Source organism: Molossus molossus, unplaced genomic scaffold (genome assembly GCF_014108415.1).
Source record: "Molossus molossus isolate mMolMol1 unplaced genomic scaffold, mMolMol1.p scaffold_m16_p_4, whole genome shotgun sequence".
In the NCBI taxonomy this organism is placed as follows: Eukaryota; Metazoa; Chordata; class Mammalia; order Chiroptera; family Molossidae; genus Molossus; species Molossus molossus.
Genome location: NW_023425377.1, coordinates 70,269,391 through 70,288,105, shown reverse-complemented (window position 1 = coordinate 70,288,105; position 18,715 = coordinate 70,269,391). Strand labels below are relative to the sequence as shown.

The following is an 18,715-nucleotide window of genomic DNA, read 5'->3' as shown; positions in this document are numbered from 1 at the left end:
CTCTTCCTTCCACTCTGTCTGAAAAATGAATGGAAAAATATCCTTGGGTGAGGATTTTAAAAAGTTTCCACCAGCTGCTGACGCCCAGGAGTCCGATACACAAAAGCCTTATCGATGACTAAAGAAACAGACTTCTCTCTCAGCTCCCTGAAACTTACCCTCCCGGGCTCCTTAAGCTGCATAAAAACTGCCTGCTTTTGCTTTGGGGGATAAACTGGAGAGATCTTGCTCTCCTGTCCTCTGCTTTGGCTAAATCGAGTAATCCTTTCTCTATCACAAGCCGTGTCTCTACGTTTTGTCCTCCTAGCGCATCAGGTACATGAACCTGAATTTTGGAGGTGATTCGGTAACAACCTGGCAGTGTCTGTCTCCCTCTCTCTCTCTCTCTCTCTCTCTTTAATTTACAGAAATTTAGTATACATCTGGTTAGTGACTGGGGAAGGCAGTGCTGTTGGGCTGGCAGGCTCAAAGGTGCATCTCTGCATAAGCACAAACTCCTCAATCCAACCATCCCCCAAATTGAGTCCAAGACAGATTGGGGAGGGTCTGGGTGCCCTATAGAAATGTTGCCCCTTCTACCAATTTGCTTCCTTTACACAGCAGCTCTTTAAAATAGGATTCCACATATAAAGTACCTATTGACACTTCTGCAGAAAGACATTCACTCCAGGAAAGAGAGAGAACGGTCATTTTCTCCCCATGGAAAGTTCTTCCCTGGTGAATCAGTGGTTCTCAATGCTCAACCCTGGCAGCACATCACAATACTTAAGAATATATGCAAGACAGAGATGCATGATAGCCCCAAATAGAAACAACCAATGTCCCTCATGAGAAGAACGATAAACAGGTTGTGGCGCATGCGCGCAATGCAATAGTAATACGCTGCAGGTACACACTGGAAACATTATGCTGAGTGAAAGAAGCCAGCACTGGGATATGTACAGGATGATTCCATTCATTTGAAACTCTAGAGGAAGCAAAACTAATCTATTCAGACAGAAAGATTAGTCGGTGTCTAGGTCTGGAGGTGGAGATTGACCGCACAGGGGTATGAGGGATGCTTGGGGGTGATGGAAATGTGGCTACGTGTTGTAAATGTTTGTCAGAACACACTGAAATGTACACTTTTACTGTATATAAATTATACCTTAATATAGTTGATTTTTTCAAATATATAGACATGCAGGATCCACCAGAGACCAATTATCAAATCTTCTGGGCTGGGGCCTGGCCATCCGTATTACTTGGAAGTTCTCCAGGTGGTAATTATTTGCAGGCAAGGATGTGAACCACTTAGTCTTTCTCGTGTTAGCCTTTCTGCTGGGCAACAGCAGCACTGAATATGCTTTTAAAGGTGAGCTTTTAAAGCCATATGTGGGAGCCCCACATTCTGCAGATGTCGCAGAGCTGGTGACCCACCAGAAGGCGCTCTCTCCTCTGGCTGCCGAAGCTAAGGCTCCCCCAGCACAGGCTCTGGGGCCTGGCTGCCTGGTTCAAATCCCCCTGCCACTGTCTACTTTCGTGACCTTGGGCTGGCAATTTTGTCTTTCTGGGCCCCCGTTTCAATTGTAAAATGGGCATGATGATAACATAGGGGTGTCATGAGGATTAAATGATTAAATGAGCTATTATAAATAATGTGCTTAGAAGGCTCCTTAGCACACAGTAAGTACTCTGTGAGTCCTCTCTCTCTCTCTCTCCCTCCCTCCCTCCCTCCTTTTACTTCCTTCTTGCCACAGCGTTCTCTTCTCCATATCAGAGAAGAATGTTCCATTTGTGGACTTCTCTCCCCTTGAAAACTGAGCTGGGCACTTCCTGGAATTTTGTGTGGTTGACACTGAGGAAGCAGAACACAGAGGATGAAAATGCTTGAGGAAAAGGCTCACAGCCCTGCTGTCTGGCTTGGTGATTTAAATCAGCCGTCAGACCCTGCACCTCTTCTAAGGGAGGGTGACTGTCAGGGGAAAAAGAAGGAACCAGGGGTTCACTCCTTCATTTCCATGAGCTTTGTTTTTACTGCCTCCTCCTGGAGTCTCCTGAGAGTCATGCTGGTTTCCAGTTCCTGTGAGGAGTGCAGTTAGGAGGGGGGCTTTGACCTTTCAGTGGCACCCCTGGGTCCCCCACAACTGGTCGATCCTGTGCTCCATTTTCCTCTCTGGGCTGCCATATGTTACAGACATTCAGGAAATGTCCAGGACTCCCCTACCCAAGCTGTCCCGTCAGACCTCAGTCCCACTCAGCGTTCACCTGCCGCCCTCCTTACCTCCCACAGAGCAACGATGCCTCAGGGAACACTTGGAACTGGTTGTACTTCATCCCCCTCATCATCATTGGCTCCTTTTTTATGCTGAACCTCGTGCTGGGCGTGCTGTCAGGGTAAGTCTTTGCTACTCCCCCGCCCTGCTTTCCTTGTCCTCCTTTGCCCGAAGAGGCCATCAGAGTTTTGTTCTCTCTCCAGGCAGGGAACAGCCTTCTTCCCTTGTCTTAGGTTCGCCAGACAGTTATCGGCAGGCCATGTACAGTGTGCGGGTCGTGCACTGCTGGGGGAACCCAGTAAAGGGACCCTTGGGGGCTGAGATCCAGCCCAGACTTGACTTACCATCTTGTGTCCCTGGCGTTGTGCTACTTCTTCCCAGGCGAAGGGGGGCTTCTTTCCAGTGCGCACCTCTCATTCAGAAGGTTTTCCCAAAATTTTCAGACCCACAACCTACCACACAAGAAAATTCTACATAGCTTTACTTTCTATGATTTACATGTAAAAGGCCAATATGTTGGGTTTTTCCTTCCCCTGTTTCCCAAATATAAAATTATAGCCTACAGGCAAACATGCATTTTCATGATACATATTGTTCTCCATCCCCAGAATTGATTCTTTTTTTTTTTTTTGGCTTAATCATAAATGAGTTTCATTTTTCTTACCAACCAGAAGTCTGGGGACTGGTGTGGTGGCTCCATGGGCACTAGGGACCCCAGTGCCTTCTAGATTTCTACTCTGATATCCTTATCAGAGACTTTCAATTTTATGGCTGCCTCACACTCTTAAGTTGGTCATCTACTTCCAAGCAGGAAGAGGAAGGAGGGAAGCAGGAAGGGGTGGGCCTATATCTGGGAAGTGAGGCTGTTGGAGAAATCATCAGTACCTGTCTCATTGGCCTAACTTAAAACACAGCTGAAAACATTCAGGAGCCAGGAGCACAGAGAATGAGAATGGAGTATGCAGAAGGCAGTGGTTGGCATGGCCTGGTTTATGCCAACCCGCTGGGTACAGTTGCTGAGAAATGTGGAAAGCTGGCAGAGATACCCACCTCTAGGATATTCTGATATTCTCCCAGAAGACTTGATTCCACTTGTTGAAATCCTCTGCCCTCCAGAAACTTCTGAACCCCCGAATACACACACACACACTCCCTAGAATTTCTAAAATGGCCAACCCCGGCTTTTCTGTGTTTTGTGTATTTCTGCAGGGAGTTTGCCAAAGAAAGGGAGCGGGTAGAAAACCGGCGGGCTTTTCTGAAGCTGCGGCGGCAGCAGCAGATCGAACGAGAGCTCAATGGCTACATGGAGTGGATCTCGAAAGCAGGTGAGGCCCTTCCATCCTGAGACCCAGGTATTGACATCCCAGGCCACAGTCAGAGTTGCGCATGCAGTTTGGAGACAGATGAGGCAAGGGTTATAATGGGAGGAGAAAGAGGACTGAACGGGTAGTCCCAACTTTTAGCAACCAGAATCCAGAAGAAGATAGTAAAACTTCTGGGATAAAGCCAAGATAGGACATCGCATAATGGTTACGAGCTCTAGAACCAGGCTTAGGTTTACATCCCAGCTCTGCCGCCTCCTAGCAACACACCTACCTCACCGGGCTATTGGGATTTCAGTGAGCTGATCCAAGCTAAGTCACTTAGGAAGAGCAGTGCCTGACACACAGTGAGCACACATGTTTATTTGCTCAGCCATTCAAAAAACACTTGAGTGGCACCCACTGTGTGCCAGGCACTGTTCTAGGCACTAAATATATCTCAGTGAACAAAACAGACCAAATCCCTGCCCACAGGGCTCTTATATTCTAGTGAGAAAGACAGAAAATAAACAAGGACATATACTGTTGGGTGCTGCCACATACCAAGAAGAAAAATAAAACAGAGTAGGAGACAGAAAACGGTCAGAGGAGGCAGGGCGATCAGAGGGGGTCTTTCTGAGGAGGTGACATCTGAGCAGAGACCTGGAGGAAGTGAAGAAGGAGGCATGTGGGTATCTAGAGGAAGGGCATTCCAGGCAGGGGGAACAGCCGGCGCAAAGGCCCTGAGCTAGGGAGTTGAATCACAGCGAGGAAGCCAGTGTGGCTGGAGCCAGGCGAAGGGGAGAGGAAGGCGGGGAGGTGGCGGGGGCTAGATCAGGCAGAGCCTTATAAGCTATGGTAAGGATGTTGGTTTTTATTTTGAGGGAGGTGAGGATAATTTGGCCATTTCTACTTTTGCTGAAGTGAGGCTGGGAGTCAGAAATAACTGAGCGGCACATTTCTGGCTGATAGAGCAGTCACCATCAGCACGGGGAGGTGGTTGGGCAGACCCTTCCCCTGTCTGTCCAAGGAAAGCCATCCCCGGAGAGTCCTCCAAGCACTAGAACTTAACCATGTGCTCTTCCTCCTCAGAAGAGGTGATCCTCGCCGAGGATGAAACTGACGGGGAGCAGAGGCATCCCTTTGATGGTAACTGTTCTGAACCTGACTCGGGCTGGTTCCCAGGGAAGGGGGAATAGGCCACTCAGTCCTAAGGGGCCTCCAGGGATGTTCAGGGTGATGCCGAGAACAAACATAGGACTGGGTCAGGGTCAGGAAGATACGGGGAATGGCAGAAATCTGCTTCCTTGAGGGATTTCCGGGCCTCGGCAGAGATCACATCTCCTGGCCTACCCTTTCTGCCTTAACCTGTGCCCGACTTCTTTGTGCCTCCTTTTTACTCACCTGCACAGTGGGTGTGACCGTAATGTGAGGTTACATTATTCTTCCCAATGCCTAGAACAGCACCCAGCTCAGGGTCAGCACCCTTTATGTTTGGTAAATTTAAAAAATTAATAATAATTTCACCAAGAATTCAGCTTACTATGAAGGACAGTAGTCTCATGTGTTAGAAATTCAGCAAAATGGAACACGTTTTGATTGAAAAATACCAGGTCTAAGAAGGAAGTAAAGGAGCTGAGACTCCATCTCATAGGTTACAAACTGGGTTTATTATTTACAGGGAAGGGAAGAGCTTACCCATGGGGATGTCTAAGTCACTTTATTGGAAATTAATGTCTCAATTCATTGTCCCCTGGAGAGCTCTTAGGGGAGTAAAGACTAAATACTGAGGGAGGGTGTCCACAGTCCCAACCTGCCTAACAACCTGCTAAAGTTAAGGGGGGACTGTCTTCATAGGAGTCGCTGTATATCCAGCCCCAGGACTCCCAGATGGGATACAGTGGCTGAGATCCCAGACTTAGAGTGAACAAGTCATGTGACCTCACTGAGCCCCAGCCTGTACATCTGTAAAATGGGCATACTGTTACTTCCCACCAAACTGGACTGCCATGAGGGTTAAATCCAATGACACCTAGAATGTCCCTGGCAGAGTGCCTGGCCCCGTGGATATGGTTGCTATCGCAAAAAGAGTCACGTCTTTTTCTCTTGCCATGTTTCCATTGTTGGAGCTCTGCGGAGAGCCACCATCAAAAAGAGCAAGACAGACCTGCTCAACCCTGAGGAGGCTGAGGATCAGCTAGCCGATATCGCCTCTGTGGGTGAGTCCTTCCTGTTTATCACTGATTGCCCGAGAGGTGGGAGTTGAAGGCTGGGCACCAGGTTGCCTGGGTTTATGTCTCGATTCTGCCCCTTTGCACCTGTGTGTTTTGGGCAGATGACATGATGATGGGAATAACAGCAGTGCCTGTCTTCTAGTATTGTTGGGAGGATTAGACTAAATGATCCACAGTAAGCATTTAGAACAGCACCTGGCAAAAAAAATAAGCTCCCAGTAATGTTGCCTGACATTATTCATTCATTATTCATGATATTATTATTCATTCATTATTCATGATGATAATATTATTCATTAGGACTCATTAAGTGGCTGCTCTTATTAGTTGCCCAGTTGTGAACAAGACAGAGACCACATTCCTCCCACATGGAGATTGCCATTTAGTGTAACAAATGGATATTAAACAGATCATTACACAAATAAACCTGTCATGATAATGGCACTGCGGAGGAGATGCCCTGGGCTTGGCCAGCCTTGGGAGAGTAGGTATGATCAGGGAGGCCTTCTTGGAGGAGGTGACATTGGAGCTGAGAACTAAAGGCTGAAAAGGAGTTCACCCTGGCAGTGAAAGCAGAGAAAAGCATGTAGAAGGCTGTGTTTAGACCGTTGCCATTCGTTATCACAAAGGGCAGAGTTCACAGTGGGAGGAGACACCTACCCTTTTCCTGCTTACCCCTCTTGATTGAGACTGTGTTGCTTTTGACCTTCTCCAAGGAGAATATCTTAGTTTTTGAAATAGGTTTTAAAATGCCAAAGATGACCGAGGTGGTGAGACAGTATCTAGCCAGAGGAGATAACATAAGACACAGAAGGAAGAAAGCATTTAGGCTGATGGGGGAACTGTGTGGCTGGAACGAGAGGAAGAAAGGATATGGGGGGCAGTGAAGAAGGAAAAGAAGGGGAGAATTGAATATATACACATATTTCTAATCCACTGGCACCAACTATTTTATACTGTGATTTTTTCACTCCGAGTGAAAAAATCACCTTACTGTTGAGTTTTGACAGAATTTCCATTGCAGTCTCGTACTCCGTAAGGGTGGCTACACTCGAGTTGCTTAGCTATGGCTCTATTATATGGTGTTTGAGCTGTTTCCAATGTTTGCTCTTACGAGGAGCACTGCTGTGAACATTATGTACAATTACTACCCCCACCCTTTTGGCATGTTTCCTTGGGAATAATTATAGGATCAAAGATATTAACAGCTTTTCAACTCATTATTCACAGAGCACTTCTGAGTTTCAAAAACACTGAACCCATTTATAAACCTGCCAAACACCCATACATTCACAGATTCCCCACCCCGGCCATTGCGTCTTACCCAGTTCATTTCCTTTCCCAGCGAAGTTGATTTGTAATGGTACCTTAATGCTTGTTTTCATTTACATTCTTAATCTCTAGCAGAACACTCTTTCCCTTGATGATAAACTAGTTCTATTCCCACGTGTGGATACACCTGTCTCTGTCCTCCCAGCAAGCTCAAGGATCATAAGCACTCCATCAACATTCATTGCATTTGATTGTCATGTCTGTCCTTGATGTTTTACAAATTAGGTTGCCTCCATTTTTAAAATCTGTTGTGTTGTATTTTGAGAGGTAATCTTTTTTGTTCATACCACATTTATTAAATGACAGGCACTTGATCCCCAAGTCAGGATTTCTTCTGTGAATAAGACTAGATACCTGTTCTTAATGAACAGAGAGATGTTATTTTTCCTTAATTGTTGAGAAAGATGAAAAATGATATTACCCAATGTCAGCAAGGATGTGGGGAAATGGATATTGTTATATGCCATTGGAAGGAGTATGATTTGCAGTGTATGGTTTGGCATTATTTAAATAATTTGAAATTATTTAATTCTAGAGGTTTCTGTTCTTTGACCTAGCATTTCCACTTCAAAGCATTTCTTCATATATGCAGAAGATCTATGTATGGCTTCTTCTCAGCAGCATTGTTTCTGGTGTTCAAAAAAGTAAAACCCAGAAACAACACACATGTCCAAATATGGGAAAATAGTTAAAGATAGTATAGTGTTTACATACAGAGGAGTACTATGCAGCCAGGAAAAAGAACAAGATTACTACTGGCATGGAAAGATGTTTGGGATACATTTATCAGTGTAAAAAGCAAGTTGTGCAACATTATGTAAAATGTATGATCCCATTTTAAAGACACTATTAAGGAGTATATTAATGTAAGAAATGTCCAAAGCTGTAGAGAATTTTTGTAAGAGTTTATTTGAGCCAAATTGATGACATTGCCAGGAAGTAAAACCTCAAATGCTCTGAAGAATGACAATTTGCAGCTTCTTTTATACATTTGAGATTAAGGAGGGAAAGTAAGGAAGATTACATGAGGGTGAGAGAAAGCAAGGTGGGGATTGGATTACAGGATAGTTAAGATAATGTGCTCCTTTGAAAGTGGTTATGCCTCCACTGGGTCTGAGAAAGATGTATTTCAAAGGTCTGTTAACCTAGATGCACAGAAGTGATGCACAGGGCTTGCTTAAGGCAAAGAAAAACCTTTTACAAAAACTATATGCCTGGGGTGTGACTACCCTCCATGATCTGCCCAGTTAGGAATTTATGATCAGATCACCCTGTGAGGTTGCTTTTGATTAGATTTATTACAGGGCGCTTTTCTTCTCCACAGTGTAAGAAGTACTTAAAAGATGTGGAAATTGGAGGATTGGAAGGGATTTTCATGTTTTACGTGATATATTTTCTGGGATGTGCGAATTAGTGACATGTGTTACTTTTGAAATCAGAAAGGTAATTGGGTAAATCTAAAATTACGTAAAAGTAATGGAGACTAATTATAAGGAATTTCATGGCTATATAGGGCAGGGAAGAATTTGATGGAAAAGCAAAGAAAGCTTCATGGAGGAGGCATTTCTAAACTGAGTTTTACGTGGGATGGGGAGAGTATGTTAGTTCTCTAGGGCCACCGTAGTAAAATAGCACACTAGGTGGTTTAAACAACAGATATTTATTTCCTCACAGTTTTGGAGGCATCAACAGGGTTGGTTTCTTCAGAGGTCCCTCTCCTTGCTTGAAAATTGTCCTTTTCTCCCTGTGTCTTCACATCAACTTCCCTCTGTGTGTCTGTGTCCTAATCTCCTCTTCCTATAGGAACACCAGTCATATTGGATTAGGGCCCAACCTAATGACCTCATTTTAATTTAATCACCTCTTTAAAGGCCTGTCTCCAAATATATTACATTCTGAGGTCCTGAGGGTTAGGACTTCGACATATGGATTTTGTAGGACACCACAGTTCAGCCCATAACAGGGGCTGATCCAGGAAACCATGAGAGATATTCACAGGGAGTTTGTCTGTGGGAGACCCTGCTCTTGAATTTGTAGCTGACGTAAGACAATATGCTCCTTGGAGGACCCAGGTTTCAGGCTGGCATTCGATAAACATGATAAACGGACGACAAGGATCTGTAGTAGGAAGCTGTCAAGCTAACTAGGACCTGACGGTGTTCTACGGTGCCTATTGAGAAAGCAGGTGACTTTCAGCTTTCCAAAAGGATTCAAAACACAGGCCAGTCACCTGGTCTGCCGGGACCAAGTTTGCTACCAACAAACCCACCAAAATTCCGTTTCTTTACCAGGGAGCTCAAAAACGCCCAGGAAGGGGCCCCCATCCTAGCCAGTGGTTTCCTACACCACCCGGAAAGAGCCCTCCAGAATTCCAGGGTCCTGACAAGGAATTCTCTTCACCTTTTTTGATTTCTGTAAAAAATATAATAATAATAATAATAGCAGTTCTAATGAAATGTCAGATCAGTAGACAAACACATTGTAAAGTGGCCTAATTTATGATTGATGAACTTACAGGACTTGAGTCATTTGTAGGGAAAGTTGAAACTACGATCACACCACCATTTCTTTAGAAAAATCAGACTCTAATGACCTAAGTTCCATGTGGGCTGCCTTGGTTTCCTGGGGCTGCCCGCACAGAGCACCATAAACTCCACAAACTGGGCGGCTTGAGACAATAGGAATGTGTTCTCTCTCGGTCTGGAGGCTGGGAGTCCATGCCGAAGTCAAGGTGCTGGCAGGGCCGTGCTTGCTCGGAAGGCTCCGAGGGAGAATCTGTTTCATGCCTTTCTCTTAGCTTCTGGTGCTGTCAGCAATCCTTGGCAATCTTTGGTTCGTACATGCGTCACTTCAATCTCTGCCTCTTTTGTCACATGGTCTCCTGTGAGTCTCTGTGTCTCTTCTCCTCTTGTAAGGACACTGGTCGTTGGATTGAGGGCCCACTCTAAGTGAGTCTGACCTCATCTTAACATGATTACATCTGCAAAGACCCTATTTCCAGATAAGGTCACATTCACAGGTGCTAGGGGTTAGGACTTCAACACATCTCTTTGAGGGACACAGTTCAACCCATGGTTTGAGCAGCACCTATTTCAATTTACAAAGAATTTTAAGGGCATCTAAATTGCCCAAAATCCCCAGATTAAGCCTCAATGGTGACATACTGCTGTCCTCACCCTGGAACTTTACACACTGGTGCTGGCCTCCTCTGGCTCTTGACCCCTTGAATATGACTTGTCTGACCTGAGATGTGTTTCATAATAATATACCAGATTTGGAAAACTTAGTACCCATAAAAAGAGTGTAAAATCTCTCCAAAATATTTCTATATTGATTTCATATTGAAATGATAATATTTTGGAAATATTGAGTTTCATAAAGTATCTTATTAAAATTATTTTTAAATTTTAAGGATTGAGCCCTGGCCAGTTTTGCTTAGCGGTAGAGCATCAGCCTACAGACCAGAGTCACAGGTTCGATTCCAGTCAAAGGCACATACCTTGGTTGCAGTTCGGTCCCTGGCCCTGGTCGGGGTCGTGCAGGAGGCAACCAGTCGACGTGTCTCTCTCACATTGATGTTTCTCCTTCTCTCTCTTTCTCTTTCTCTTTTCCACTCTATCTGAAGATAAAAATGGGGAAAAAAGGGTCCTCAGGTGAGGATTAAAAAAAAAAATTTAAGGATTGCCTACAATTATAATTCCAACCACAGAGAAATAGTAGAGACAAGAAAGTATTTTAAAAAAAAAACAAAAACAAAAACAGAGCATGTAGCTAGTATAGGGGCCTGGCACGTAGTAGGTGTTCAATTAATATTCATTATGCCCATTGTGGGATATGTCTCCAGGCCTGGTGGTCAGGAAAGACTTCCTCAATGAATTGGCATGTGGACTGTCTTGATTTCAGATCTTGGGGTTCAGTAGGAGATTTTAGGCCTAATAATCAGTATATGCTAGCATCACGCTAAGGTGTATCTACCCATCGATTTTTCCCCTCTGAGGTAGCAAATGTGGTTGTGCCCAATTTACAGATGGAGGCACTGGAGTTCCAAGATGCAGGGTGACTTGCCCAAGGTCACTCACTGGTTGGTGATGGAGCCAGATTTTCATTGTGGCTCCAACAAAAATGAAAGTCAGAGGCTCCTGCCCATTGTGAGATCTCTCTCTCTCCTTTCTCTGCCCATGGAACATCCCTCTCTGACCCCTGAGACCTTCAATAATCTCATTCCTCTTTGCCAAGCCCTGTGAATGCCTGTGGGTCTGAGCTTTTCTGTGGGAGCATCAGGGACCAGAGATACCCCAAGTGGGAAGGACTCTGTGGAGCTTCCTTGGGATTCTCAAGTCCTATGGAGTCAGGCAGGTGATGGACATACGGGGAGAGTCTAGCCACCGAGCCTGGCCAACTGCTGCCAGGTGGGAATGTGGTCCCTCACCAAGGTCTTATGCTCCAGGATGAGTACAGGGCATAGCCTCCCCCCACACACACGCCAACCAGGCTCTGCGTCAACAGTCCTTCCCAACAGTCCCTAGACCCCTCTCAGCCTCCATTTCCTTGGTCATAAAATGGGTTAACAACAGTCTCTACTTCCTATGGTTGCAATGAGGAGCAAGCAGATTCATGTAAAATGTGTCCCCCACTATCCCTGGTGCCTACTAAATGTCCAATAAAGGTCAGTAATTATTTTCTTTCATGAGAAGCTGAAATCTATAAGAAAAGTCTTCCAGTTTTTCAATGTGGACCAATAATTCCAGCTTTTACACTCAGGATAAAACAGTATGGCCCCTAGGGTGCCAACTTGCAACCTCTGTTTAGAATTTTGCCAGTAGGAAGTGGCGTCCTACAAGATGTTGGCTGTGTCCTGTGCCTGGCTGGTGGGATGGGGCTGATGAGCATGCTGGATGGATGGACAGGTGAATGGACAAATGAAGGAATGCATGGATGATCAAATGAATAATGGACGAATAGATGAATGAATAAATGAGTGAATGATGAATGAACAAATGAATGGATGGATGAACAAATGAGCACACTAACAAATGAAAAATCTGATGAATAAATGAAAGAATGAATGAACCAATGAAGAGCAAATAAACAAATGAATGCAATTGAAGATTTATAAGAAGAGGTATTTTAAAAGATAAAATTAACATCCAAAACTGAGCCCTAACCCTCCCCCCAAATCTGCCCATCTCAGTGGATGGCAGCTCTGTCCCTCCAAGTCAGCGGTTCTCAACCTGTGGGTTGCGACCCCTTCAGGGGTCGAATGACCCTTTTACAGGGGTTGCCTAAGACCATCAGAAAATACATATTTCCGATGGCGATTCATAACAGTAGCAAAATTACAGTTATGAAGTAGCAACAAAAATAATTTTATGGTTGGGGGTCACCACAACGTGAAGAACTGTATGTATTAAAGGGTCACGGCATTAGGAAGGTTGAGAACCCTGCTCCAGGTGCTCAAACCAAATCCTGGACTCCTCCCTCTCTCATACACACACTGCTCCATCAGCAAGTGTTGAAATCTACCTGAAATAATATATCCCAAATCTGCCTACTCTTTTTTGTTGTTGTTGTTAATCCTCATTTGAGAATATTTTTTCCATTAATATTTAGAGAGAGTGGAAGGGAGGGAGGGAGAGGGAGAGGGAGAGAGAGAAACACTGATGTGAGAGAGACACATCAATTGGCTGCCTCCTGCGCACACATACCCCAACCAGGGCCAGGGATCAAACCTGCAACCCAGGTACGTACCCTTGACCAGGAATCGAACTGCAACCCTTTGGTGCATGGGCCGACATTCTAACCACTGAGCCAAACTAGCCAGGGCTCAAATCTGCCTACTCTTCATTCTTCTTAGCCATGGCAGAATCCAGCTCCCATCATCACTTGCCTAGACTATAGTGCAGTAGCCACCTCCCTGGTCCCACAGCTCCTGCCTATGCCCTCCACAGTCTGCTCTTCCCACAGCAACCAGAGCGCACCTGTGAGCACCTGCTCAGAACCCTCCATGGCTGCCACCTCAGAGCAAAAGCCAAAGTCCTCCCTCAGCACACAAGGCCTTTTACCGACCTGCCCTCACCTCCTCCCTCTCTCCTCTGCCACTCCACTCCAGGCACACTGACCTCCTTATGCTGTTTCCCAAATATGTCAAGCAGGCACATTCCTGCCTCAGGACCTTTGCACTTGCTGTTTATTCAGCCTAAGATACTAAAGTGACTTAGGTCAATACCTTCATCTTGACCACTTGATTTAATACTGAAGCTTGCCCTGTGATCCTTTCTGGGGCTCTCAATCTCCTTATTCTGCTCTACTTTTTATTTTTTCCAAAGGATCTGCTCTACTTTTTATTTTTTCCAAAGGACTTTTTACCTTCCATTACACTATTAACTATTTTATTATATTATGTTTGCTGTCTATCTTCCCCACTGAAGTGTCAGTCCCAGAGAAGTATGTCTGTTAACTTGAGTATTCTGAGCTCCTGAAACAGAGCCTGACACACAGTTGGTACTTCATAAATGCTTAAGAGTAAAACCATGTTCAGGCAGAGAGCACAACTGGTTCATTACTCAACAGTCATTTCTAAAGTGAAGTGTCCATGGAAAACTAGGGTCCTGTCCATGCCTCCTTTTGGAGGCTTTTCAAGCATGTTCCATGCAGCTCTGCTTTCTACCTCTGCTCTGGGGGATCTTAAGCAGACGTCCCTGCCTCATCCTGCTCCATGGTATGACCCCCAGAGTCATCAGGTGTCTCCAAGAGGGAGAGGCACAGAAGGTTGGATCTGGCAACGAGAGCCATCAGCCTCCTCATTGACACCCTAAGTTTTCTGGTTATTTCCAATACTGTTATTTCAGGGACATCTCCTCATAAGCTCCATCTCTGGAAAGCTAAGCCCTTGGGACATGATGGTTCCCTTGGGCCAGCGGGCTTGTTGGGGTGGCTAATGGATCCCTTGGCCATAATCCGTGCCTGGGCTGTGCGTTGATTAATTTCCTCCACAGGAATGCCCTGACATTGTCCATTCTTTCCCTGGCAGGGTCTCCCTTTGCCCGAGCCAGCATTAAAAGTGCCAAGCTGGAGAACTCGACTTTTTTTCACAAAAAAGAGAGGAGGGTGCGTTTCTACATCCGCCGCATGGTCAAAACTCAGGCCTTCTACTGGACTGTGCTCAGTCTGGTAGCCCTCAACACGCTGTGTGTTGCTATCGTTCACTACAACCAGCCCGAGTGGCTCTCCGACTTCCTCTGTGAGTACCACCTGGCCCTGCCCTGCCAGCTCCCTGATCCCTTCCTCGCACCTTTTTCCAGTTCTCTTTCTCTGGCAGTATGTGTTTCTTCTTTGGTCCTTGCTGAGCCTGCCTTTTCATTTGGCTATGTCTACAACTGGGGTTGACGCTGATGTTGCTGCTGCCACAATGACAGGCCTCAACTTCTTTGGGCCTGAGAGCTAGAAGCTAAAATTCGGGCCACTAAATACATCTGTGATCCCTTTCTGAGAGAGAGACATGGGTGCTGGTGAAGAAGGTAATGGAAGGGAGGCAGAGAGAGGCAGAGACCACAAGAAAGCCAGATAGAGATAAAAACATACAGGTAATTTTTAGATGCATCTCTAGAAATGTCAAAATAAATAATTTGTGGTTGAGAGATGGGGTGCCCTGGGGACAAAACATGGTCCCATTTTCTCTCCTTATTTCTAACTCTGCTTCTCCCCTCTTCTATCAACCTTCTGCTTCTTTCCTCTTTCCTTTCCTGCTCTGTTTGACTTCCTTGTGTTTGGGATTTATTCCTAGAAGATCCCCTCCAACAAATGCAAGATCATCTTGCTCCCTCAGTGAGTACCAGGACTCCCAAGGCTTTGCCCTTCTGGCCCTATTCCCAGATTCTAGAAATTAACATGAGATAATATCAAAATGGATGGCCAGGTGGGGTTGAGAGAAGCAATGAAAAGTAGGGAGACCTCTGACCAAGATTTTAAAAGTAAAGAGCTCCGAGGAATCAACAAGAGTAGTGGCTGGGCAGTGGGGAAGGCAGGTGGATGCCTTGGCTCTGGCTTGTGGCCCCTGAGTGAGGAGTTACCAAAATTGCTGTCTATTTCCTGCATCTACTGGCTTGTCTGACTTAGGTCTGTGAATGGATCCTCTGCCCTTCCAATGTTCAGAATTGACCCAGACAGCCACTGGAGACAGTTGAAACTTCAGCCTAGAAAGGCCTGGACCTGGTCCAGGTCACTGTTTCCTTGTAACCCTCATTGTTTCCAGTCACATTGGCTGACCCTCCCAGGACACCCCCTAGAGGCCAGTTCTCCTTCTGAGAGCCCTGACCTAGTTCCAACCTTAGTAATTGCATGTGGTCCCTCTGGAATCTCTTACAAATGAGAACTCTCTACTTCTAGTCTTAACCTCCTCTGATAGTCTATTTTTAATCTCTCATATTCTCCCCAACTAATCACCTTGCTCTGTCTGTCCTGGTTCAGCAAGAGAGGGTTAGAACTTTCTGCCATGGGCCTTTGTGTCCGTAAAGGTTCTCTAATTATTCCCACTTGAGAAAACTGAGACACAAAGAAATTAAGTAGTTTTCCCAGGGTCACACAGCTAGTTAATGATGACGTCGAGATCTGAACTCAGACTCCAAGCTGTGTCTGATGGCAGATCCCTGCCCTGGCCACCAGGTGACCTAGGTTCTCAATGCCTGCCTCTGACTTGCCCTGTGACCTTGGGCAAGCCATTAACATATCCATTAATTGAAGACATCTTCAATTAGAAGGTACTCATTTATCTTATGTGCCACTAAGAAAGAAAACAATGCTGCTGTTTAAACTAGGACATGCCAGTTTTAAGATGTACTCCAATTTCAGAAATGTCATAATGTAAACAAAAATTCACGTCTTTAGAATCAGTATAGCAGTTTTCTGAGTTTCAAATTCCTCATCTGACTTGGTAGAAATTGGATTCAATGGCCCAGAAGTTTCTTCCAGACCTACCGGTGCTATGGCCAAGTCTCTCAGGTCTTATGCATCACTGGCTAGCATGTTTCCATGGTAACTAGGGAACAAGCTTCTTGGAAACTCTTAAGTCCTCCCAGAGTTGTTTCTGGTGGTTCTTAGAATGCACTAGATGTTATGGACATATTTCCCTCACTAATATTTTGGTCCTGGAAACTAAGGGAATGTTTTTTGTTTTGTTTTTTTAATACATTTTTAATTGATTTTTAAAGAGAGAGCAAGGGAGAGAGAGAAAGAAACATCGATGTAAGAGAAACATCCATTGGCTGCCTCCTACACACCCTCTACTGGGGATTGAGCCTGCAACCCAGGCATGTGCCCTGACCAGAAATCAAACTTGGACCTCTCAGCCCATGGGACAACGCTCAATCCACTGAGCCACACTGGCCGGACTAGGCAATCTCTTAAGAATGATATAACAGCCCTGGCCGGTTTGGCTCAGCGGTTAGAGCATTGGCTGTGATCCAGAGAGACCCGGGTTCGGTTCCCGCTAAGGGCATGTACCTTGGTTACAGTTTGTCCCCGGCCCTGGTTGGGTTGTGCAGGTGGCAGCCATTCGATGTGTCCCTTGCACGTTGATGTTTCTCTCTCTCTCTCTTCCTCTCTCTCCCTTCCACTCTATCTGAACAAACAAATGGAAAAATGTCCTCAGGTGAGGTTTAAAAAAAAAAAAGAATGATATAACAAACACCCTTGACCTTCAAATGTAATTAGCTATGTGACCCAAATGGAAATTCCTGGAAGTGTGAGTCCTCTATCTTTCCTTTCTGTAAGCTTTCCTCCCCTCAGATGCCCTGCTTACCTCTGTTTTCCATCCATTAGGTGAGTACCCATGCTCTTCTGCCCCACTAAGAAGCCCTCTCAGAAAAAGACCTAATATTAGACGTTTCTTTGTCAGCACAAAATAAAAAAAATACCTATGTGTTACCTCTTCCAGAGGCATTACACCACTATGCTTTCCACACAAGAACAAAAGGCTTCATCTTGCTTAAGACTTTTAGACATCAGCAAGACAGGAGTCCCAGGGGACATCAGATAAGTTTTCCAAGTTGGGAGAAAAACTGTGCCTTAGATTGGTTCCCTGTGATGCTCCAACTAAATCTCTAACACAAGGGACTTACAAATAGGACACCATTATGATTTCTATTTCTATTTTTCCTTTGGAGCTCAGGCATATAAAAGTGGATGATCATAATTCTTAGATTATGACACACTGGCATTATAGGGCCAGCCATTGTTATTTTGTTAGTTAGCCAGTTAGCTAGTCAGTTAGTTGTTAGTTAGGCATTTAGTTAGTTCACTCGTTTGTTCGTTTCTTTTTAAACAAACCCAGGAACCCACCACTCAACACAAAACCTAAGGTTCTCAGCAGCAGTCTACATCCAACCCTTCTCATTGAACCAGAGCAACAACTAAAAGATGAAGACCCGCTAACTCCATCTTACTCTTTTTAAGATTGGCCTGGAGTTGGTTGATTGGTTGGCGGATAGGGGACATTTGTCACCCCTCCCCAATAAGAGAGGGACACTGAGTTTTGTGGAAAGGAAGGCTTACATAATCTTTGGCCAAGGCCACCAAAGCCCATCCTCTCTCTCCCTTTCTGGCAGGTCAGGCAAAGGTCAGGATTGGTATTAACAGGAAAGTAAGGGCCACCTGACTTTGTTATGCCCTTCAACAAAACTAACCTTCTTTTCCCCCTTCTCCCTTGTAGACTATGCAGAATTCATTTTCTTAGGACTCTTTATGTCCGAAATGTTTATAAAAATGTACGGGCTTGGGACACGGCCTTATTTCCACTCTTCCTTCAACTGTTTTGACTGTGGGGTAAGTGCCCTGGTTTCTAAGGAATTCACTTCTCCAGCTCTTGCCGAGCATGGCTGACACTTGGGGACATTGGAAAGGGAGAGCAGGGTCACCCCGGGTATGAGAGGCTCAGCTGAATGCAACGGGAATAAGAGGACCATCTCAAACATTGGATATAGGCTCCCAGAACTGCCAGCCACTACCAGTGGGAGGGGAAGTGTGTGGACCCTCTTTGAAAAACAGGGGTGACCTGGCCATGCCACGGCTAGGGATTCACCCTGGAGAAACTCACACAGATGCCCAGGAGACACATACAAGAATGTTCTGAACGGCCTTGCTTAGAATAGTCCCAAACCAAATGACCCAAATATCCCTTTGCAGTAGAATGGATGAGCAAGTGGTGGCGGAGCCCTGCAGTGGATTCTCTGCAGCGGTGCCAGGCAGCCCACCACAGCAACAGCCGTTGGCTACACGATACTGCGCAAAAGCAGACCAGACCATGTGTGCCATTCTGCTCATCAAAGTTCAGATGGACAACTAAGCTGTATTGGGATGATACTCGAATACTTTAAAAAGGCAAAGACCTCAAAAACAGTATGATAAGAGAAGGAAGCTGGACATAAAAGGTCACATATTGCATAATTCCATTGATATGAAATGTCCAGAAAAGGCAAATCCATAGAGACAGAAAGCAGACTGGTGGCTGCCAGGGGCTGGAGGACGGGGCATGGAAAGGGACTGCTCATGGGGATGGGGTCTCCTTTGAAGGTGACAGAAAAGTTCTGGAACTAGATAG

General features: G+C 45.4%; 1 protein-coding gene across 3 annotated transcripts in view; it reads left to right on the top strand.

Moving 5' to 3' along the window:
- Positions 1–18,715, top strand: part of CACNA1A (calcium voltage-gated channel subunit alpha1 A) — a 225,827-nt gene that overhangs the window by 125,027 nt on the left and 82,085 nt on the right. For 2 of the 3 annotated variants that reach the window (XM_036240416.1, XM_036240418.1), the window contains exons 7-12: positions 2,273–2,376; positions 3,465–3,580; positions 4,649–4,711; positions 5,686–5,775; positions 14,153–14,362; positions 17,828–17,940. In XM_036240416.1, coding sequence (XP_036096309.1) covers positions 2,273–2,376; positions 3,465–3,580; positions 4,649–4,711; positions 5,686–5,775; positions 14,153–14,362; positions 17,828–17,940 — 696 coding nt within the window. The remainder of the gene's footprint in view (positions 1–2,272; positions 2,377–3,464; positions 3,581–4,648; positions 4,712–5,685; positions 5,776–14,152; positions 14,363–17,827; positions 17,941–18,715) is intronic. The other variant, XM_036240417.1, reaches the window with a different exon arrangement.